Below are 20268 nucleotides of genomic sequence, written 5' to 3'. Positions count from 1 at the left end.
TGTGTCTGTGTGTGTGTGCACCAGCAGTGTGATGGAGGCTCCATTTGCCATGGGCTGCCCAGCGACGTCATGGAAGAAGAGCCTCAGAGGAAGCTGGGAGTTTCCATGGTGACGGCGGATGTTGGACTAGTCAGTATGGTACGGCAGGGTATCCTCGCCCTCCAGCTCCTGCCCCCAAACTCCAGCGCAGGTGTGCAGCCTTACACACACACACACACACACACACACACACACACACACACACACACACACACAAACACATAAACACAAAAGCACATACATATATACACATACATACACACAGACTGTGATACCATGAAAACTCAGTACTTATGCAGGTGTTCCTGTCTGGCAGGTATAATTATCATCACTGATGGAGTCACCAGTGTGCCAGACGTGGCAGTGTGTGAAACCCTACTGAACCAGCTGAGAAGTGCCACAATTGCTTGCTCTTTTGTCCAGGTGGGTTGCTCATCACGAGGATCATGTCAAGTTATAGGAAACATCACATTTTCAACCTGGGCCGACAACTTGTATTGGCATGTTAATGGTGAAAAAAGTGGTTAACTTTGATGTGACACTATGTTATTGCCGGTATTAGCCTGCTAGCTTAATACTGCATACTGTAGATTCTCATTTTGAGTTTGGACTTAAAAACAGAAAAAAACCCTGGTTGAAATTTTCCTGTGTTTCCCTTTAAATGTCTGTACAGTAAGTTTAGTCAAGTTAAGTCAAGTCAGTTTTATTTTTATAGCGCATTTAACATGCACAGAGTGCAACCCAAAGCGCTCCATATACAAGACACATAACAAAAAGATAAAAGATGCCGGACGGAGCGTCGTACCTGTCGCCGGCGTACCTGTGACACCAAGACATACACGACAGTCAACATAAAAATTAACAAATAAAAAGTAAAATAGAAAATAAATTCAAAAGAAAAAAAAAATCATGTTAAATTAGTCCAATTTCCAAACCGGCTGAAAGTAATGGCTTAGTAACGTAGTAGATGGAAACATAATATTCACTACACTACACTACATTGCATGTCTGTGTGTGTGATCGGTTGACTGCTAGGTGGGTGGAGCATACTCGTATGACTGCAGTTTTGGCTACATCCCCAACGTGGAGCTGATGAAGTTCATCTCCCTGGCCACGTTCGGCTCGTACCTGTCCACCTGTCCCGAGCCGGACCCCAGCAGCCAGGAGATGAACACCTACCACAAGGCTTTCCTCACCTACTCCTTCCTCAAGACCAGCGAGTCACTGAACCCGGAGTACTACTGCTGTAAGACCACACCCCTCACACTGACATGGTGCTGGAGTGGGCCGCGGCTGAAGTGGCCTTGAGCAAGGCACCTAACCCCTCACTGCTCGGGGGAGCGCCGCCGTTGAAGCAGGCAGCTCACTGCGCCGGGATTAGTGTGTGCTTCACCTCACTGTGTGTTCACTGTGTGCTGATTGTGTTTCACTAATTCACCGATTGGGTTAAAATGCAGAGACCAAATTTCCCTCACGGGATCAAAAAAGTATATATACTTATACTTATACTTATTATCAGAACAAAGCACTGTTGTGCATAGCTTGAGCTAATACATGCCAGTGTACGTTCACTTGCATAACCAAAGATGTTACCATATCATAGTGATGACCTAATAGAGAATCGTTTTCTCAGTAGCATACAGACATCACACACAACATGCACTTACAGCAGAAAAAGTAATATAAGTATATACATATGAAAAAAACTCCACAGTAGAAGATAAAAAAAAAATACTAAATACTAAAATAACTAAATCAAATAAATCAAATGCACAACATGTCAATGCACAAATGCATCAGAATGTATCCTTTGTTTAACCAGGGTAGTCACATTGGGACAGAAGTCTATTTTCTAAGTGAGCCCTGAAAGTGAGCCAAGAAAGGCAGCACCCAGCCTTACTTATAAAACATAGTGCAGAATTATACACAGAATCTAGTGAGCATAAAACAACACAGTCTTTGAAGCATGCATATAGAAAGTCATCCAGAACAAATGAAAGAGTGGCTGCAAGAATTTCTCACTTTTAAACTGAAACAAGCCTTGTTTCTAAAGAAGAATTCTAGCTTTACCTTAAGCTGTTTTACTACAAGTTTAATGTATGGAGATTAAAGGAAAGTTTCACCAGCACCTTCAGTGGAGAAGGGGCAGAGCAATAGATAGTGGTGTCATCTACATACAGGTACATACTTGCATTAGCGATATGTGTACAAATGTCACTTATGTATATGGTGGACAGTAATAGCCCCGTGGCGGATCCTTGTGGAACACAAATCTTAATAGCAGCCTTCTCAGATGTTATACAGTCACATATTACACACTCAAATCACAACAAAAGATAGTTTTTCAACCATCCCATTACCTTTTGCAGACACACCAATTTTACTCAACGTTTACAGTACCAAAGGCCTTAGAAAGATCAACAAATAGTGCTGCACATTCATTTTTACATCTTGCGTAATTCCCATCACCCAAGTTGTTTATTCTAAAGCTGTGTGGTTAGCAGGGCCTCATAAACCAGTGGGGGAAGTGACTGTTTCTCCCTATGCTATCAATCCTGCCTCACTGCTTGGCCACACTTCACAGACAACACAGTAATCAATGCAGCAGGACGGGGAGCAGGACAGGGAGCAGGACAGGGAGCAGCATCCTCCCATTTCTCAGTCTCAGTTCTAGCGGCGTTGGGAAATGCCAAGAATGCTGTGGATTTTTTATCTGCGGGGTGATGAGCAGGGTAGACAAAGCCCTGCAGAAATGGAGAATTATGAAACAGGTCAGAGCCGAGTTTCGCTGCCCTGGTATTTCAGGAACTGTGCAGACGGTCTGTCCTCCAATTAGAAAGTATTTTTATGGGGGTTATTTCGGCTCCTCTCCATGCTCCTAATGTTATCTTCATTCCTCCTGAGCACCCAAGCTACTCTCAGGCCACTGTTCTGCTATTTCACTCATTTCCATTAAGACATTATGGAGCTGGAGTTCTTCAACCCTGTTGTGCTTGGCTTCGTCATTAGATACTGAGATTACTACTGCATATTATATGGAATTAGGCAAGATGGCAGAATAAGAGTTAGGATACAGATAGTTGCTAATTTTATCTCAGCTAAGATGGTTCTTCAAGTGGCCATTTTAGTGCCTTGCAGAATAGGAAGAGGAACAGAACCACATGTACGTGGTTAAAAAGCTGTTTATAGGACTTTCATTTCCTTTTGTGAATTCATTTGCCCACAGCTGTGTCCTAATGTGTGTGTAATGTTGAATACTGACATGCAACAACTACATTCATGTTTAATGTTTCATCAGGCTAATTGTACATCCAGTACAACATAATTTTTATATTTGAAAGCAGATGTTTGGGTGATGGGAGGATAATTGACGTAATTTGCATCTGTTTTTGTATGTTGCGTGTGTGTGTGTGTGTGTTGCTGCAGTTGCTCAGCACAAGCTCTTTAATGAACACCTGGTGTCGACCAGTGGGAATCCCGCGCTCATGATGCGGCGGAAGAAACACACGGAGAAGGAAGTGCACGCGGACCTGGTCAGCGTGGTGTCCGTGCGACTCCGAGAGGGCTACACCATACGCGAGATCAGCCTCTGTAAAGGTAAACACACACACACACACATACACATAAACACGCACACACACATACACATGCACACACACACACACACACACACACCGTACACACACATACACACGCACACACATTTAAAAATCATATACATCCTATTAAAACAAAGGCCATAACAATCAAGCCCACTCAATCCCATGTTTTGCACATCCTGTAAACAGCCTGTGAAAAGTTTCTCTCAAACACGTACATGTAATAACACTATGCCTTTATATAATCCCACCTCTGTATCATTGCTTGGTCCGTTTTTGACCCGTGTTTGTTGCCCATGTGCCCCGACCTGTAGGGGGCACCCAGCTGGAGGTGAAGCTGGTGCTGCTGTGGAAGCACAACATGCGGATCGAGTATCTGGCGGTGGCCTCCTGGCCCCTGGAGCCGGCCAACCGCACCACCTGGGTGGAGGTGTCCATGGAGGGCAGCTACGACATTCTGCACGACATCAGCTGCACCATGAAGAAGCCCATCACCAGCCCCTACCGCACCTCCGTCATCCGCCGCTTCTGGAACACGCTACAGAGGTGAGGTCGCAGCGGCCAGCGGACGCTGACCCCTCAGGGCAGGGGTCAGGGGTCAAGGGCTGTCTCTGTCAGACGGGGGCGGTGAAGGGGAGTAATAGAGTGGCATAGTGGCAGAGGGAAGACCCTGATGAAGGCGTAATGCCGAAACGTTGGTCGAATAAATATTGAAGCATATTGAAGTTTTGAGAGTGTGCCACGACACTTTTTCTTGATTCAAAGCATTCTCTACCGCCGTGAGCACCTCACAAGGGGTGCGTTTACAAACATCATACACAAGACTATCAGAGGGAACCATTTCAGAGTATCATTTCATTGAACTGATCTGTCTCACTGTTTGTTTACATGTCCAATATGAACTAGTTTTCATTGTTTGGAAAGAGGGTGATTTTAGAATTGACCTCAGAACATGATTGACTTATTTCTAAGCGGAAGGCTTCTCTTTTTTTTGTCCGTGACTACGGTTATCTATATGCCTCTCTTCCCGGGGAAGCCGTGACCTACTGGTTAGCGCTTCGGACTTGTAACCGGAGGGTTTTTTCGGTTCGAACCCCGACCAGTAGGAACGTCTGAAGTGGCCTTGAGCAAGGCACCTAACCCCTCACTGCTCCCCGAGCGCCGCTGTTGTAGCAGGAAGCTCACTGCGCCAGGATTAGTGTGTGCTTCACCTCACTGTGTTCACTGTGTGCTGAGTGTGTTTCACTAATTTACGGATTGGGATAAATGCAGAGACCAAATTTCCCTCACAGGATCAAAAGAGTATACTCATGCCTCTCTTGTGCTGTGATTCTTCTGCAGCATAAACCAGACGGACCAGATGCTGGTCCACTTGCAGTCCTTCAACTCCATCCCTGAGCACTACACCATTCCTGAGAGCACAAAGAACGGAGTGCCACTCTTCTACATCCCCCCTGGATCCACCACCCCTGTGAGTGCCACTCTCTTTAATCTCTCTCTCCGCACGTCGCACGTTGTAGCTGAACTCAATGGAGCATTCACTGGCCAAGGCTACGTTTCAAGAGAGGCTTTTGATCAGTCTTATTCCAGTGTCTTTCTCCAGTAATAGATATTCCTCTTAGGTGAACGAGTGTTAGATCAACACACACACTGATGAAAAAATATAACCATGAAGTACTGTAAAGGTGATGTTACACAGGGCAACTTTAAGAGTAATGGGCCTCATTCACCAAACATTCTTACAAAGAAATTTGCTCTTAAAGTCCACTTTTGCAGTCGTTTTTGAGGTTTAAGAACACCTTTGTGAATCTGCTTAAGGGTTTTCGTGAGACATTCTTAAGAACGAAGTTATGAAAATTCTTAGGAAGATATTGGTGAATGAGGCCCAATGTTGCTGAGCAGTGTTACTGAGTGAAGATCTGCGGGTACTCCATTGTTATTGAGTAATACAATTTTATTTAGAGTACTTCAACCATCAGTGTGCAACTTGTCGCAATCATCCAATCAGAAATTAACAACCGTTCATGTGACTTGCCCAGCAGCATTGCTCAAATTGTTGCCCCATGTATCATTTCTTTCAGACCCTGTGGATAGCAACGACTGCTAAATGATTAAAGAATTAACATAGTATAAACTGCGTTTCTGATTATGGAGGTTAATTAACTCTGATGTTCTCTCTCTCTCGTCTTATCGTCTCCTAGCCTGGGAGAACCCTGAACACTTTGGCACATTTAAATTTGCTCTGCAGGTCACGGTCTGGTGCTAACCAGGAATGGTTGCAATGCAATTTCCCATTGCCAACCAACTAAGTTGCTAACAGGTTAGCAACTATGGTTTTGGGAAACGCACCCTTAGGCTAATCATCTCCTGTCATCTTCCTCAGGTTCTCTCCCTGCAGCATAGTGGCTCCAAAGACTCCAGCCAGTCCCAGTTTGCCTCCTACTGGAAGCCCATCCTCTCCATGGACGCAAACTTCTGGCAGCGTTGGCTGCACATGCACCGCATCGCCATTATCCTGGAGCATGACACGTGAGCGTCCTAATGCACTCCAAAGTTAACACACTTAATTGATCTGTAATAGCCACAGTTAATGTAGGTCTGCCTGATGGCCTTGAAATGCTGAGAGAGAGAGAGGAAAAAGAGGAGAGGAGAGAGAGATAGAGAGAGAGGGGAAAGATAAGAGGGAGAGAGGAGGGAAGAGAGAGAAAAGAGAGAGAGAGAGAGAGGAGAGAGAGAGGAGAGAGAGAGGAGAGAGAGAGAGAGAGAGAGGAGAGAGAGAGAGACACTTTTGTCCAAAGTGACTCACAGCAACAAAAGCTGGATCCTTGGATTCAGATAGCATTAAATTATGTGTCTGGTACCTGTCTCTGGGTCCTAGGATCCAGAAAGTGTTAAATGATGTGTCTGGCACCTGTGTCTGTCCCCCTGTGTGTAGGCCGGTACCTAAACATGTGCACAACGCTGGCAGCAACGGGCGCTTCAGCACCATCCAGTGCCGCATCTCCCACTCAGCCCTCACCTCCCTGCTGCGGGACTGGAGCAGCTTTGTGCTGGTGGAGGGCTATTCTTACGTCAAGCTCATCTACAGGTACAGATGGTTCATGGGAAATGTAGTCTCTCCAGAGAACATGGAGGCATGTGTTAATGGAGTGGCATGACTACTTTATGATTTGGGAGATTGAGTTGTCTTTTTCAGTTCTAAACACACCAACACACTAACACCAGAAAGAAATACACACACACACACACACACACACACACACACACACACTCCAAAGAAAAGTTAATGAATGTGTTGTTGGCTCCACAGTGCTTCAGACCAGCCACCCACTTCCTTCTACCTGGTGCGGCTGATCTCCAAAGCCCCTTGCATGGTGCTGCGACTGGGCTTTCCTATTGGAACCCTGGCCCACACCAGGAACAAGGTGAGTCATGAATCCCCGCAGAGCCCGATGCGTCTCAGTAGATAGTGGCTGACCTCAAATTGTGAGTAGAAATGACATCACTAAAACTGTTCCTATATGTGTGCTTACCCATATAGCATCCAAGCTAAGCTAAGTATCTACAGCACCAAACACTGAAAAAACACAGTATAATAACAGAGATAATGGACCCATAAATGGAATGTATAAGTGGTAGCAGAAATATTGATTACTGTTTACAGGAACCATCTTAACCACAATTGCGTTAGCAAACAGTAATACCTGCAGCCTACAAACCCATCTGTTCCTCTGAACTGAGTGTGTGGCGGTGAAGCAGCCTCGTGACGGCCGGTCCTACAAACCCGTCTGTTCCTCTGAACTGAGTGTGTGGCGGTGAAGCAGCCTCGTGACGGCCGGTCCTACAAACCCATCTGTTCCTCTGAACTGAGTGTGTGGCAGTGAAGCAGCCTCGTGACGGCCGGTTTTCTTCTCGCACACAGATTGTGGACAAGCTGCGGGAGCAGATCCTGAGGCTGCGCTTCCCCCACCGTGTCCAGAACAAGGAGGCCACGCCCAAGACCAAGAGGAAAGTGCTGGGCAACAACACCTCGCCCTCCAAATCGCCGCCGCCTCCGGCCCTCAAGCCCGCGCTGTCTGACCGGCCTTGTGTGGTGCTGCTCCACAAGCCCCTGGAGAAGATGCTGATCAGGTGATTGACTAATGGCCACACTCCTGTTTAGTAGTGTGTTTTATATCAGTTATAGGTTCCTTTTCAACAGTAGTTCCTGCACCCAGTGCAGCTTGGTGTGTTGTCAACAGCACTGATAAATGCCTACCGTTATTTTGTTTGTCTCTTTTCAACCTAGGCATACTGTAATTTCCCAACTATTAGCTGCGGCTTATACAGTACATCGATTTTGCGAAATTTCTACCGTTATGAGGTTAATACACGGGGGGAGTTAATATGGTATTAATATGGTTTTGTTTCTTTTAGCTTGCATAAAACAGTCCTGCGGCTTATACACAATGAGGCTAATACACAGGAAATTATACTATTACTGTATTATTGTAAATGTATTTCAAATTCAACTTTAAATGTAGGATTTCCTGCTTCTCTCACAGTTGTGGCTAAAGTGTTCTCTTCATAGTGGAAAGAGAGACGGATGAGAGTTTAATGTGGTTTTAAAACTGACCAATCCTGCAGGTACGAGAAGCTCCCACTGGACTTTCGCACGCCCTTCATCCTCAACATGGAGCCGTTCGCCCAGCCGCCCAACATGGCCGCCCCGCTGAGCTCGGCGGCCGGCCGCACGGCCTCGTCCACGCTGGCCTCACTCTCGCGCTACTTCCTGCACCAGCGCTGGGTGTGGACGGTGCAGAGCGGCCTGGGCCCTGCTGTCTCCCTGCAGGCCGTGGCCCACATCCTCTCCATGTTGGCCGAGTGAGTTTGTTAGCTGTTAGCTGTTAGCCTGGCCAGTTGTTTCATCACAAGATGTTAGTGCTGAGTTGCCCGCTGTTAGCTGTTAGCTGTTAGCCTGGCCAGTTGTTTCATCACAAGATGTTAGTGCTGGGTTGATGCACAAGGAAATAATTTGGTTGACACTGCTGGTAAAACTGTCAAAACACTTTTTTTCAATTAATGATGTCAAGCAGCAGTGTGCTAGCCTGACGAGCCAGACCCACATTAAAATGTAGGGTCTCGGCACTCACCGCTCGCAGTGCTCAGTCCGAGGGGCGGGATAATCAGTTGTCTTTCAAATTCCCTCTGCACGCAATAGGACAGCTGCAGCGCTATGAGTCCCATGCGTTTCCCACCAGCGGAGCTAGTTGGCTAGTTCAAACGTTTGCCAACTTAATAAAAGCTTAACTCGTGTCACACTGTTCGCCAACAGCAACATCCATCTGCCATCAATCATTATGTTAAGCCCACCTAACGACTCTATACACGATTTCATTGGCCTGATTGAGTTTCGATTTCTGGAGCTCACAAGCCAACGGAGAGTTGCTAGACTAGCCCTTGCGCATCTAGGGGCGCGTCTAGATTTCTAGGCTAGCAGTGTGCAGAATGTTCTCTGGTGTGTGCATTATCAGTCTTTCAGTAATGCTGAGGGCTTGAACAGGCTAATCCAGTAAGGTGTAACAGTAAACAGATCAGAACAGTTCATCAGCTCAGAGCTGCTGAATAGATAAGAAGTGGATATGATCTACTTTCTACTTTTAAGACAGTGAGCCCCCCCGGAATGCTTTTGTAATATTAGCAAAATCACATTTAGGCATTATATGTCTGTAGGAAAATGTCTCTGACATCCAGCAGTTGTGTGGGTGCTATACATTTGATAAGAGTTAATTAATCATTCAGCAGAGAAGTTTTGAACATTCTCATAAAAGAATGCGTTCATTCCACAGCATTCTAGTCACATCCGTTGACGGCCCCTGCTCAAGGTTTAATCATCAGTCATCAGTCTCATCGCTTCCTTCCAGTTGCTTTTGTGTGCCGTTTTCCTGTGCTGCGAATTTTAAAGGGCAAACTGTGTCATTTTGTGCAGGATTCGCATCTCCGAGGGCTTTCACTACGCTGCCAGCGGGGAGGGCATTGTCAACATGGTGACAGAACTTCCGATGAAGGTGAGCTGAGACACTCCGGTGCAGCAGACGCTTAAAAGCAGAGGAGGAATACAGATGTCCAGGCTAATAGCAACCAGAGGTGGCACAAATCACACAAAGCACTCCGTAGGGGGGTCATTACCTTTCATGTGCTGTTCTAAGCTTTAGAGAGGCCACAAATCTCAGCCCCTAACACCCTGGAACTTCACTGCAGTAGAGTAGACCAGGGGATGGCAAGTCTCTATGCCTCTTATCATGGCCCATGTGGCTAGAGGTTTTCATTTTCACACTAGACCAAGAGGACTGCTGCCCCTGTTGCTTCATCACTAGATGTCAGTGCTGGCTTGATGCATACAGAAGTGTTTTGGTTTGACACTGCTGTTTAAAGCCAACAATGAGAAATAAAAGGCTTCCTGTGTTAGTAATGAGTTTTGGGGCAGTGACTAGATGATGTTGATTGCATGCACTGTGTTGACACTGTTTGTAATTAGTGATGCCAACAGCGCGCATCAGTGTATGCACCATCAGCCTTTCAGTAGTGCTGAGGTCTTGGTTCGCTTTTGCTCTGTGGTGTGTGTGTGTGTGTGTGTGTGTGTGTGTGTGTGTGTGGGTGTGTGTGTCTACTACAGGGCCAGCCTGTTGGCGTGCAGGAGGAGAATCACACCTGCATAGTGCAATACATCCTTTTCCCCCCACACTCTACCTCCACAAAGGACAGGTGAGGCTATCTGCATTGGGATGTTGTCTCTCTGTCTCACACACACAGAGACAGAGACACACACACACAGACACACACACACACACACACACAGACACACACACACACAGAGACACACACAGACACGCACACACAGACACACACACACACAGAGACACAGACACACACACACAGAGACACACACACACACACACAGAGACACACACACAGAGACACACACACAGAGACACACAGAGACACACACACACACAGAGACACACACAGACACACACACACACACAGACACACACACACACACACACAGACACACACACACACACACACAGACACACACACACACACACAGAGACACAGAGACACAGACACACACACACACAGAGACACAGACACACACACACACACACAGACACACACACACAGACACACACACACACACACACACACACACACACACACACACAGAGACACAGAGACACACTTGCCAAAACCAGAGAAGTGTTTTGTTCACTGATATGCTTGCCACAGTGTTTCTGTATAAACATTTATAGTATTTTTTGTCCTGTTGCCCTGAGTGTCTCTCTCGCTCTGACTGTGCCTGTCATTACCTCAAAGCTTCTCCACCGACGATGACAACGACACTGAGGTGGAGGCCATCGATGTGGACACGGAGTTGAACCTGGTGACGGAGTGCTGGGTGGAGCCCCAGAGCGGGACGGTGTTGAGCACCCTGGAGCAACAGCGCCACCTACTGGGGCTCACCTACCAGGAGATCCCGCAGGCAGTCAGTAGCCACGCGTTTACATTACGATCATGTTTTCGGAGTGGCTTGTCTGTCTACTCTGTACGTCCGTCTGTCTGTGTTCAGAATTAAGCAAAAACTACAGGCCCGATTTCCATGAAACTTGGTTAAAATCCTTTAGAATGGTCCAAGGACGAGCCTATCACGTATTGGAACAGATCCATTAGCACTGTAATGGTTTAGTTTTGCTTTTGCTACTCTTGTGCCATATGGCATTCACGCTTGGTTTGCCCTCTAGTGTTCAGACCAAGGAAATGCAATTCTTGACGGTCTCACTCAAAATAGTGGCTTTGGAGTTTATCGAATAAAGTGTATGGTTAATCTTACGTTGAATGAATGAATCCATGCAACAGTAAATCATTTTATTGACAAACTGATTGCCTAAAAGTGATTATTATTGGACAGTGTTTATGTCGAGACATTAAAAGCCAATGCCACTGAGACCATGAGTTTGAATACACCAGAGTTACATGTCTGTGTGTCTAGAGGTCTCTGCTCTCTGAGAGCTCTTCTAGTTTATTTAGCAGAAACTTTAATCCACAGATATGCAGATATAAGTGCAGATATACATGCATGCTTGTATGTTAACATTTACGTGTATATTTGTTGATACAGTAAATGTCTTTCAAGAAATCTCATGGTAATGATGATAAAGTTAGCTTCAACCGCACTCTGTAGCAATAGTTAAGTGTTCAGGATGCACCATTTCAGGTGATGTGAAAAGACATTTTGAAAAGGGTATTTATACACCAGGCTGTTGGAACTTTTAGTCACTGAGTGGCCATTAGAAGTTGCAAATGAGCGTCCTCTCTGTCCTCATCAGATATTCCCCCGAGACGTGGCGTGCATGTCCACCATGATGACCTTCGAGTACCTGAGCCAGTTGTGCCAGAACAAGGAGCAGGTGTACCCCTTCTGTTGCGCCAAGGACACTGCTGGTGAGTCGTCCCCTTCTGAGGAAAACAACAGTGAAGAATCTCACACAGTGTATTAAGCCATCAATGTCCAGTTATGCTCATGGATGACAATTATACCTTCACACCATTATGCAATTTAAATGGGTTGTATTTACTGTGTTTGTTAATTTGGTTAATGTTTTTAAGTTGTTAGAAATTAGGGATGACCTCTTTTTACAGTTTACTTTTCTGTAGAGTTACTGTATACCATCACTTTTTAAAGGGATTTAAGAATGAAAGATTTAAAGTGTTGTCTTAAAGTAATCTTTATACACAGGTATACAGTGACCGCTTTGGTCATGAACATTAACTGCTGGTCTTGTTCATTTCTGTGTTGAAGAGGGTGACGTTCCTGCCAGTACTGAGAGCATTCAGACGGTGCCCTTCCAGTTCGACTTGATGAAGCTTCTACCCAAGTGCCAACAGATCGAGATTTTTTTCCTCACCCTCAGCAGAGGTAGAGATTTCCCTGACCTTAAGGCGGGGATCACATTAGCCAGCGTCAAGCGGCAGGTTTCCCTATTGCTCTCTATGGTTCGGCAGCGGAAGGGTGGCAACGCTGGCGTAACGCTAGCGTTGAAAGAAGCTGAGCGTTGAACTTGGTTCAACTTTCAAAGCGCAACGCGAGCGTATTCAAGGCAAACCGTTTGTGTTACCATAGGAACGAGATAGAACTTATTATGGTCTGAGCATTACGCTTGCCGCTGCCTAATGTGATCCTCGCCTAAAGCCTGCCACACACACAGCTCTGAAACGGTGGTGCTGTCTCCTGTTGTTGTTTGTCCCCTGCTCCCTGGTGGTGCAGCGGATCTCATCACAATCTGTAATAAACAATCCATTTTTATAAGAGCACTGCCAACAATGAAACTGAATTGGAATCAGCATGGTGGCGGTGAAAGTGTTTTGGTGCTGGTGTGAGGGGTGGTGATAAAACAAACAAACAATGGGAACTAAGTAGCCTAATGGAACATCTCATGTTGGTGGTGGTGTGTAGTGACTCAGAGGTTTCTAATGGTCTTGATGCTGTGTACTCCCATAGTTCAGATGACAGAGCAAGGCTTGAGCAACACCAAGTGCATGGGCTCAATTTCCAGGGAGTCTTCAAGCTGACTATGTACCATATCTATCCTCTGAGCCACTTAGGACGAAGCATCTGGGCAATATATACAGCGGAATGTGAAGTCCAATTTGTAAAAGTGTCGCTTCGCACATCTATTTCCAGACCTTGTCAGTCATTTGCGGCTTGTTAGCTGTGACATTTGGTGTACGGGACATTACGTTTGATGAATGCCCTGTCTCCTTCTCTCCTTCTCTCCCTCCCTTCCTCCCTCTTTCAGCGGAGAATGAGGAGGTACTCCAGGGTGCCCCCTCTCTGCCCAACGAGCTCCTGCTCAGCCTCTTCCACAGCTCCCTGCAGCAAGACCTCAGCGACCGTGAGATCCCGTTGGCCGACGTGGACCATGTGACCTTCATGCATCACATCCTGGGCAGAGAAAGGGAGGGTCATGTAGCCCCTTTCTCCCTGCCTGTAATCAAAGGTCATTTCTATGAGGTGGTGGTTTGCAAGGAGTGTGACTAGGGTGTAAAACAGGGTGTGCCTAATTCGAATGGCAGGCAAAGTCTGAAGTCCAACTAAAGCTAATTTAATAACTGGACAAAATCTCTTTGCTAATTTAACACCATGAGCAAGATCCTCAACACAAACAACGACAGGTCAGTTAAATTCTCCCACGTGCCACGCCCACGTGATAAGTATAAGTATATACTTTTTTGATCCTGTGAAGGAAATTTGGTCTCTGCATTTATCCCAATCGGTGAATTAGTGAAACACACACAGCACACAGTGAACACACAGTGAGGTGAAGCACACACTAACCCGGAGCAGTGAGCTGCCTGCTACAGCAGCGCTCAGGGAGCAGTGAGGGGTTAGGTGCCTTGCTCAAGGGCACTTCAGCCGTGGATGTGGGCATGGGAGAGCAGTGCTCAACCACTTCCCCCGCCCTCATTTTCGGATCGAATCGGCCACCCTTCGGTTACAAGCCCGAAGCCCCGGATATATTTAGTTCATACACCAGGCTTTTTGCTCTTTGACTGACTTTGCACTTTGCTAGTTTTTTTGCCAGTGCCAATTTATAAATTGGGGCCCTGGGTGTCCCTCCAGTGCTATTCAGTTTGGTCCTAATAGTTCTCTAATGTTACATTGAATGCCTTGAATGCCTCTCATAAGAGGCATTCAAGAGAGATATCAATGTAAAAAGCCTGTAATATCACTCGGCTATTGAATTAAAGCATGCCTACGCATTTTGGCTATTATGGCCTTCATCAGAGCAAGTTTGATAATGAGAGACTGATTTCATTTCTTTCAGTCCTGTGTTAAAGGTTCTCTAAGTCTTGTTACAGTAATTTCCTGTGTATTAGCCGCTTTGTGTATAAGCCGAAGTTTATGCAAGTTAAAAGAAACAAAACCATATTAATACCATATTAACTGCCCCCGTGTATTAACCTCATAGCTTAAGAAATTTTGCAAGATCAATGTATAAGCCGCGGCTAATAGTTGGGAATTTACGGTACACGTTTTTTTTTGTCACATACAGCAATCACCTCCTCACGATCCGCTAGCTGCTTGCCCCCTGACTGCACTGTAAAAACACGCAGGGTCCCTGTGGACAGCCCAGGCTCTAAAAACTGCGCGTTCATGACAGTTTCTGTTGCACGGGAGGGGAAGGGAGGGGCGAGCTAGCTCTCCGTTTTGTTTGAAACGTCAGCAGAAGTGACGTCACCCAACCGTGCTTAGAGAACCGTTAATGTTGGATGGGAGTTGAGATGGGAGTCTGGAATATTATGTTCATATGAATGTGTATTGTATGTATGAATGCATGTATGTATGTGATTTATATGGATATATGTCTTTCTGCCCGTGTCCAGAGGAGTGTCTGAAGCCCCCAGAGAGGCAGGACACGGTCATGTCCATCCACACCATCGGGAGCAGCAAAGACGCCACTGGCTCCACCAGCACGCTGCAGGTGAACTCTTAAATGCCGTTCACACCAGGAACCATAACTAAAGCAGTAGAAATTAATTAGTTTCTGGTACCATAACTAAAGCAGTAGAGATTAATTAGTTTCTGGTACCATAACTAAAGCAGTAGAAATAATTTAGTTTCTGGTACCATAACTAAAGCAGTAGAGATGAATTAGTTTCTGGTACCATAACTAAAGCAGTAGAAATGAATTAGTTTCTGGTACCATAACTAAAGCAGTAGAAATGAATTAGTTTCTGGTTCACTCATGCCTATGCCTGTCTTGTGGATTTTACTTTTGAACTTAAGCAACATAAGCTAGGCGTCACCATGTACTGACTGACCTTAGATATTTATTTATTTATTTAAATAAATAAAGAAAAATAGGAACTTGCTGTCACAGTGATTTGGTTTTACATAATCAGCCAAGATTTCTTAATGTTGTTGGCGTAACATTAAGTAATCTGGGTATTTCAGGGGAAATATGCATCAGGGATGATGTGCGAGTGTCAAGTAGAATTCACCAGACGAGTGTCTCTTCCATCTGAAATGCTCCAAACTGTGATTAAAATTTCAATTGTCCTTAATCCCTCCAGTGGGGCCTGCTGAGAGGCCCTTCGTGGTTGCCTCGGCGATGACATGTGTTCTGTGCTTGCGCTCTCTCTCTCTTTCTCTCTCCTTTTATTTATTTCTTCTCTCTCTCTCTATCTCTCTCTCTCTTTCTTTCTTTTTTCTTTCTTTCTCTCTTTCTCTTTCTTTCTTTCTTTCTTTCTTTCTTTTTTCTCTCCCCCCCTCTCTCCCTCCCTCCCTCTCTCTCTCCCTCCCTCTCTCTCTCCCCCTCTCCCCCTCTCTCTCCCTCCCTCCCTCTCTCTCTCCCTGCCTGCGGTTCCTTGACAGAGTTTCAGCAATGCGGAGCTAGTGGATGAGGAGCAGCCGCTGGAGGGCAGAGGGGGGAGCTCCATACCCCAGTGGAAGTGCTACGTCAAATATGTCAACTCCCAGCAAATCTTTCTCACCTTTTTACCTGCCACCTTCACTGGTAAAGGAAATGGGAATGGGAATGGGACTGAGTGTTATGATGAAGCCAGAATGATTGAGAGTAGTGATGGGTTGTTCATCTAGAAATCGAAATCTGTATATACCGGTACTCAACCTCATGCCAGTAACCGCTAATATTAGATTTGCTCGACGGTGTAACACAAGCTGAGCTGGCCAACAGACTGTTAGAGGAGCCTTAAAAAGGAAATGGATACCAATGCTTTATGGTCACAGACATTCGTTTGGTTAACATTTTTGTCTGGCGCACAGACGGGACAATCTGATATGGATAATTACACTGACCTTGAGTTTTGAGTGGATTATCCTACCATGATTCAATTCCACATTACACCATTCATCCTATCCCTAATCCCTCACATAGAGACAGATGAAGTGGAAAACAAAAATGTGTTAACTAATCATCAAATGGTGATAAATGTTAGAAAAGTTGCAAAAGTACAGTTGGCTTGAATACTAGCATGTCATCTAAGTAATTATATCTTCAGAATGTACCAAAGCAGTTTAAAAGTTTAAAAATGTATCTGTTTAACACTTAATTTAGTTCAGTGAAATAATATCCTTTTAGCACTTTCCTCTGCTATCTCCCTTTGCTCTCGTGTTTAATATGTATGTGATGGCACACCCAGGTGGATGTTGCACATTGGTGGTGGTTAGTGAGGTTCCCACTTTACTGTAAAGCGTTTTGGGTGCCTTGATAAAGCACTATATAAATAGTTGTTGTTGTTGTTGTTGTAGTTGTAGTAGTAGTCTGTGTTGCTATAATGTTCTGGCTTTCCTCTCGTTAATTAGACGTGCAGATCCTGATGTCCTCAGGGCTGGAGACTGAGCTTACAGCTAACGGCAGTTTCCAGGACGACGAGCACACCCTTAACCAGTCCCAGACGGACTCCCACTCCGACTCCGTCAACGGGCTGGCGGACTCTGGGGGTACTCAGGAGCCCTTCTCCCCACTGCTGTCCCCCGCCAGCCTGGCCACAGAGCAGGGGGCACTGGGCAGCCTGGGCAGCCTGGCCTCAGAACAGACCAACGGGACCGCGGGTGAGAACTGCACCCCTCAGCGCTCTGAGGAGATGAACTCAGTCAAGTCAAGTCAAGTCAAGTTTATTTATATAGCGCATTTCATACACAGAGGTCATTCAATGTGCTTTACATAAACAAAACCAAACAATAATAACAAATAAAAGCATAGAAGGGCAATATAGTCAAAGGATAGTTCCATAGGTAAAGATCATAATAAAAAGAAAACATAAAACACACAAGGCAAAATCATTTAAAAATAGAGAATGATTAAAAAGACAAAATGAAAGACACAAGGTAGAATAATTTTCAAGACAGATTCAGAAATTATAACTGCAGTTAGCAGAAAGCTTCTGAGAACAGTTTGCTCTTAAGTCTAGATTTAAAACTGGCTACAGTTGGGGCCTTTTTAATGTCATCTGAAAGTTGGTTCCAGAGCTGGGGCTCAGAACTGTTACTGAACACGGTCTGCCGTAAAATAACCGTATCAATAGTGTTGGAAGTAACTATTCTGAGGCCCTATTAAGGTTTGGCCTGAACAAGTTGGCTTTGGGTTGTGGGTGTGTGGTTAATGGAGTGTGTAAGCACAAATGTTTTGATAGAATGTGTTAATAACTAGTAGATCTGGCCAGCAAACTTCAAGGCTCTCTGGCTCCACTCTGGCTGGAGGGATCATTCTCCAGTAATGTTACATGTAAATAAACATGGCCGATCTCCAGTAATGTTACATGTAAATACATATGGCAGATCTCCACTACGGTTAGATGTAAATACATATGGCAGATCTCTACTACGGTTAGATGTAAATACATATGGCAGATCTCTACTACGGTTAGATGTAAATAAACATGGCAGATCTCCAGTAATGTTACATGTAAATACATATGGCAGATCTGTTGCCATATTTCCATTGTTTGCTTCTCTGCAGCACATGATATTTAGTCACAAAGTTGATGTCTATGGTCTATAGTATTTTCAGTAAATACTGTCCGTTAGGCTTTCTCTGTGTCACCACCACCACCCTCTCTTCATCTCTTCGAAATCTTCTTTTGAACCCCCCACTTTTATCTTTTTATCTTTCCAAGCTGTGTGTGGGAACTCAGTTCTGTGTGTGTCTGTGTCTGTGTCTGTGTGTGTGTGTGTGTGTGTGTGTGTGTGTGTGTGTGTGTGTGTGTGTGTGTGTGTGTCTGTGTGTGTCTGTGTGTGTGTGTGTGTGTGTGTTTTCTCCTGTGAACCACAGAGGAGCGAGAAGGCGTTCAGTTTGCTGAGCCGCAGCGGCGTGACCTCCACATCACCTTCAGCCGCCAGGGGTCCCAGCAGAGCTCGGGCGACGGTGCTCGCCCCCGCTGCCCCGTCTACGTCTACAACTGCTCTCTGGACACCCTGAAGGAGCAGCTGGTCAACCCCAACGCTGGCCGCCAACCCCGAGACGTCTTCCTCAGGTAATTCTGAACCCCCACCACCCCACCACCCCACCCCCCACCCTTACACCCACCACCCCACCCCCCCACCCCCACCCTTACCAGACCAGCCTCCATTCTCAGCACATTAGCAGTGTGGGACCCTTTGAACTGGTTTCCCAGGCAGGGATTATCCCTAATCCTGGTCTAAATCACATGTCAAAGGCTGGATTTCCATGGAAAATCCCAAATTTACACCCAGAAGCAGACTTGTAAATGGTGACTCACAAAGCCTGTCCCAGCATGTCATTGTGGCGCTGCTTTCATTAGCCAGCTCCAGCTTGAATAAGTCAAGACACTTTAGTTGAACCCTCCCTAAAGAGACTGGCGTAACCATGGCATCATCATGTTGTGGCAGATGCCAAGCACTGACGTACATTTTCATTATTGATTTCTTGTAATGACGGTCAAGTGTACAGTCATCATTATCATCATTTGTGGTTGCTATGACAATTTTCATAATGCCTCAAGCTATGTGGCTTATTGGTAATCTTTAGGCCATTTTAGTAATCTCATATTTGTCATAACAATTTTCAATAAAGGTAAAATGAATGTTTGTATCATCAAACTTTAATGATGAACAGTGATAGGTATCTTTCATGATATATTTATGACACGGTTTATTTCTGATGAGAGGAGCATTCACCTAAAGTGCCACCTAGTGTTATTTCCCAAAGTGTTAGTCGATGCCTGCCAGATGGCGGCAGCATGTAATAAGCACATGGTCCTAACGTTGCAAACTCTTGCCTTTTGTGTTTCTCCCCTTTGATGTGAGAATAGACCTCAAGATGCAGACTCCTGGGAACTGTGTCAGCAGATGAAGTTCAGGTAGCGCTGCTCTCTGCTTCCCGCTCTGCCTGTCCCGCTCCCCCCCCACCCTCCTCCAGCTCCTCCTCTCTCGCTGCAGAGCTGGGAGGCTTGGCGGAGGGTGGCGGTGGTGGCAGGGCTGGGGCGTGGTGGTGGGGGGGGGGTGCTGTGGTGACGCCCGTGGAGGGAGGCAGGGTGGAAAGGGTGGCTTCCGTGGGCTCTGGGAGCAGAACCTCTGGGATCCGGACTGAGCCGGATCCAGCCCACATCTGGGCCGGTTCTGTTCCGGAGTTGGTGGCTGTCGGGGGGTGTTCTGCTCTCTTGGCCTGTGGAAGCCCCCTTTTGTGTTTCGCTCAGATCTGATGTCTGTGTGGCTGGGGGGGTCGCAGGGTGCAGGAAGCAGCTAGTATCTTACTGGAGGAGAGATGGCTGCCGTTGCTGGCAAACGCTATTGACAGGACATGAGGGTTTATTAAATGAAATCTGGTGAAAATGTGCTCTAGCACCCACTCTGTCAGCTACTGTGATCTCATTACAGGAACCTCATTAAACGAGGGCCGTGAGTCACAGCGGCCACTCTCTAAGTATATCCATGTAGTCTCTGGTCTCCTGTAATCAGCTGGACATCCTGGCTCGTCCCCACAAGGCCTCGGGTCCTGTCAATAGTCATTTCCTCCGCCAAAACAAAGGCCTCTCTCGCCTCCTAGTAAGCTGTCTCTCAGGGGGTGGATATTATGGGATGCCAGCAGGGTCTTCTTGGCCGTGTGAT

General features: G+C 46.0%; 1 protein-coding gene across 4 annotated transcripts in view; it reads left to right on the top strand.

Moving 5' to 3' along the window:
- Nucleotides 1-20268, top strand: part of szt2 (SZT2 subunit of KICSTOR complex) — a 132347-nt gene that overhangs the window by 3381 nt on the left and 108698 nt on the right. For 3 of the 4 annotated variants that reach the window (XM_076279009.1, XM_076279010.1, XM_076279011.1), the window contains exons 6-27: nucleotides 25-190; nucleotides 356-462; nucleotides 1075-1285; nucleotides 3466-3636; nucleotides 3953-4184; nucleotides 4980-5109; nucleotides 6022-6167; nucleotides 6574-6726; nucleotides 6949-7063; nucleotides 7561-7769; nucleotides 8265-8501; nucleotides 9607-9685; nucleotides 10294-10382; nucleotides 10995-11163; nucleotides 12005-12119; nucleotides 12478-12594; nucleotides 13475-13675; nucleotides 15063-15160; nucleotides 16054-16195; nucleotides 17005-17253; nucleotides 18473-18674; nucleotides 19473-19520. In XM_076279009.1, the coding sequence (XP_076135124.1) occupies nucleotides 25-190; nucleotides 356-462; nucleotides 1075-1285; nucleotides 3466-3636; nucleotides 3953-4184; nucleotides 4980-5109; nucleotides 6022-6167; nucleotides 6574-6726; nucleotides 6949-7063; nucleotides 7561-7769; nucleotides 8265-8501; nucleotides 9607-9685; nucleotides 10294-10382; nucleotides 10995-11163; nucleotides 12005-12119; nucleotides 12478-12594; nucleotides 13475-13675; nucleotides 15063-15160; nucleotides 16054-16195; nucleotides 17005-17253; nucleotides 18473-18674; nucleotides 19473-19520 (3386 nt within the window). The remainder of the gene's footprint in view (nucleotides 1-24; nucleotides 191-355; nucleotides 463-1074; nucleotides 1286-3465; nucleotides 3637-3952; nucleotides 4185-4979; nucleotides 5110-6021; nucleotides 6168-6573; nucleotides 6727-6948; nucleotides 7064-7560; nucleotides 7770-8264; nucleotides 8502-9606; nucleotides 9686-10293; nucleotides 10383-10994; nucleotides 11164-12004; nucleotides 12120-12477; nucleotides 12595-13474; nucleotides 13676-15062; nucleotides 15161-16053; nucleotides 16196-17004; nucleotides 17254-18472; nucleotides 18675-19472; nucleotides 19521-20268) is intronic. The other variant, XM_076279012.1, reaches the window with a different exon arrangement.

Source organism: Alosa pseudoharengus, unplaced genomic scaffold, assembly GCF_046254945.1.
Source record: "Alosa pseudoharengus isolate Yale_2024_CS ecotype anadromous, Long Island Sound unplaced genomic scaffold, YU_APseudo_1.1 YU_APseudo_1.1_scf_11, whole genome shotgun sequence".
NCBI classification, from domain to species: Eukaryota; Metazoa; Chordata; class Actinopteri; order Clupeiformes; family Clupeidae; genus Alosa; species Alosa pseudoharengus.
The sequence above is the reverse complement of the archived record's forward strand: the minus strand, read 5'-3'. Positions and strand labels throughout refer to the sequence as shown.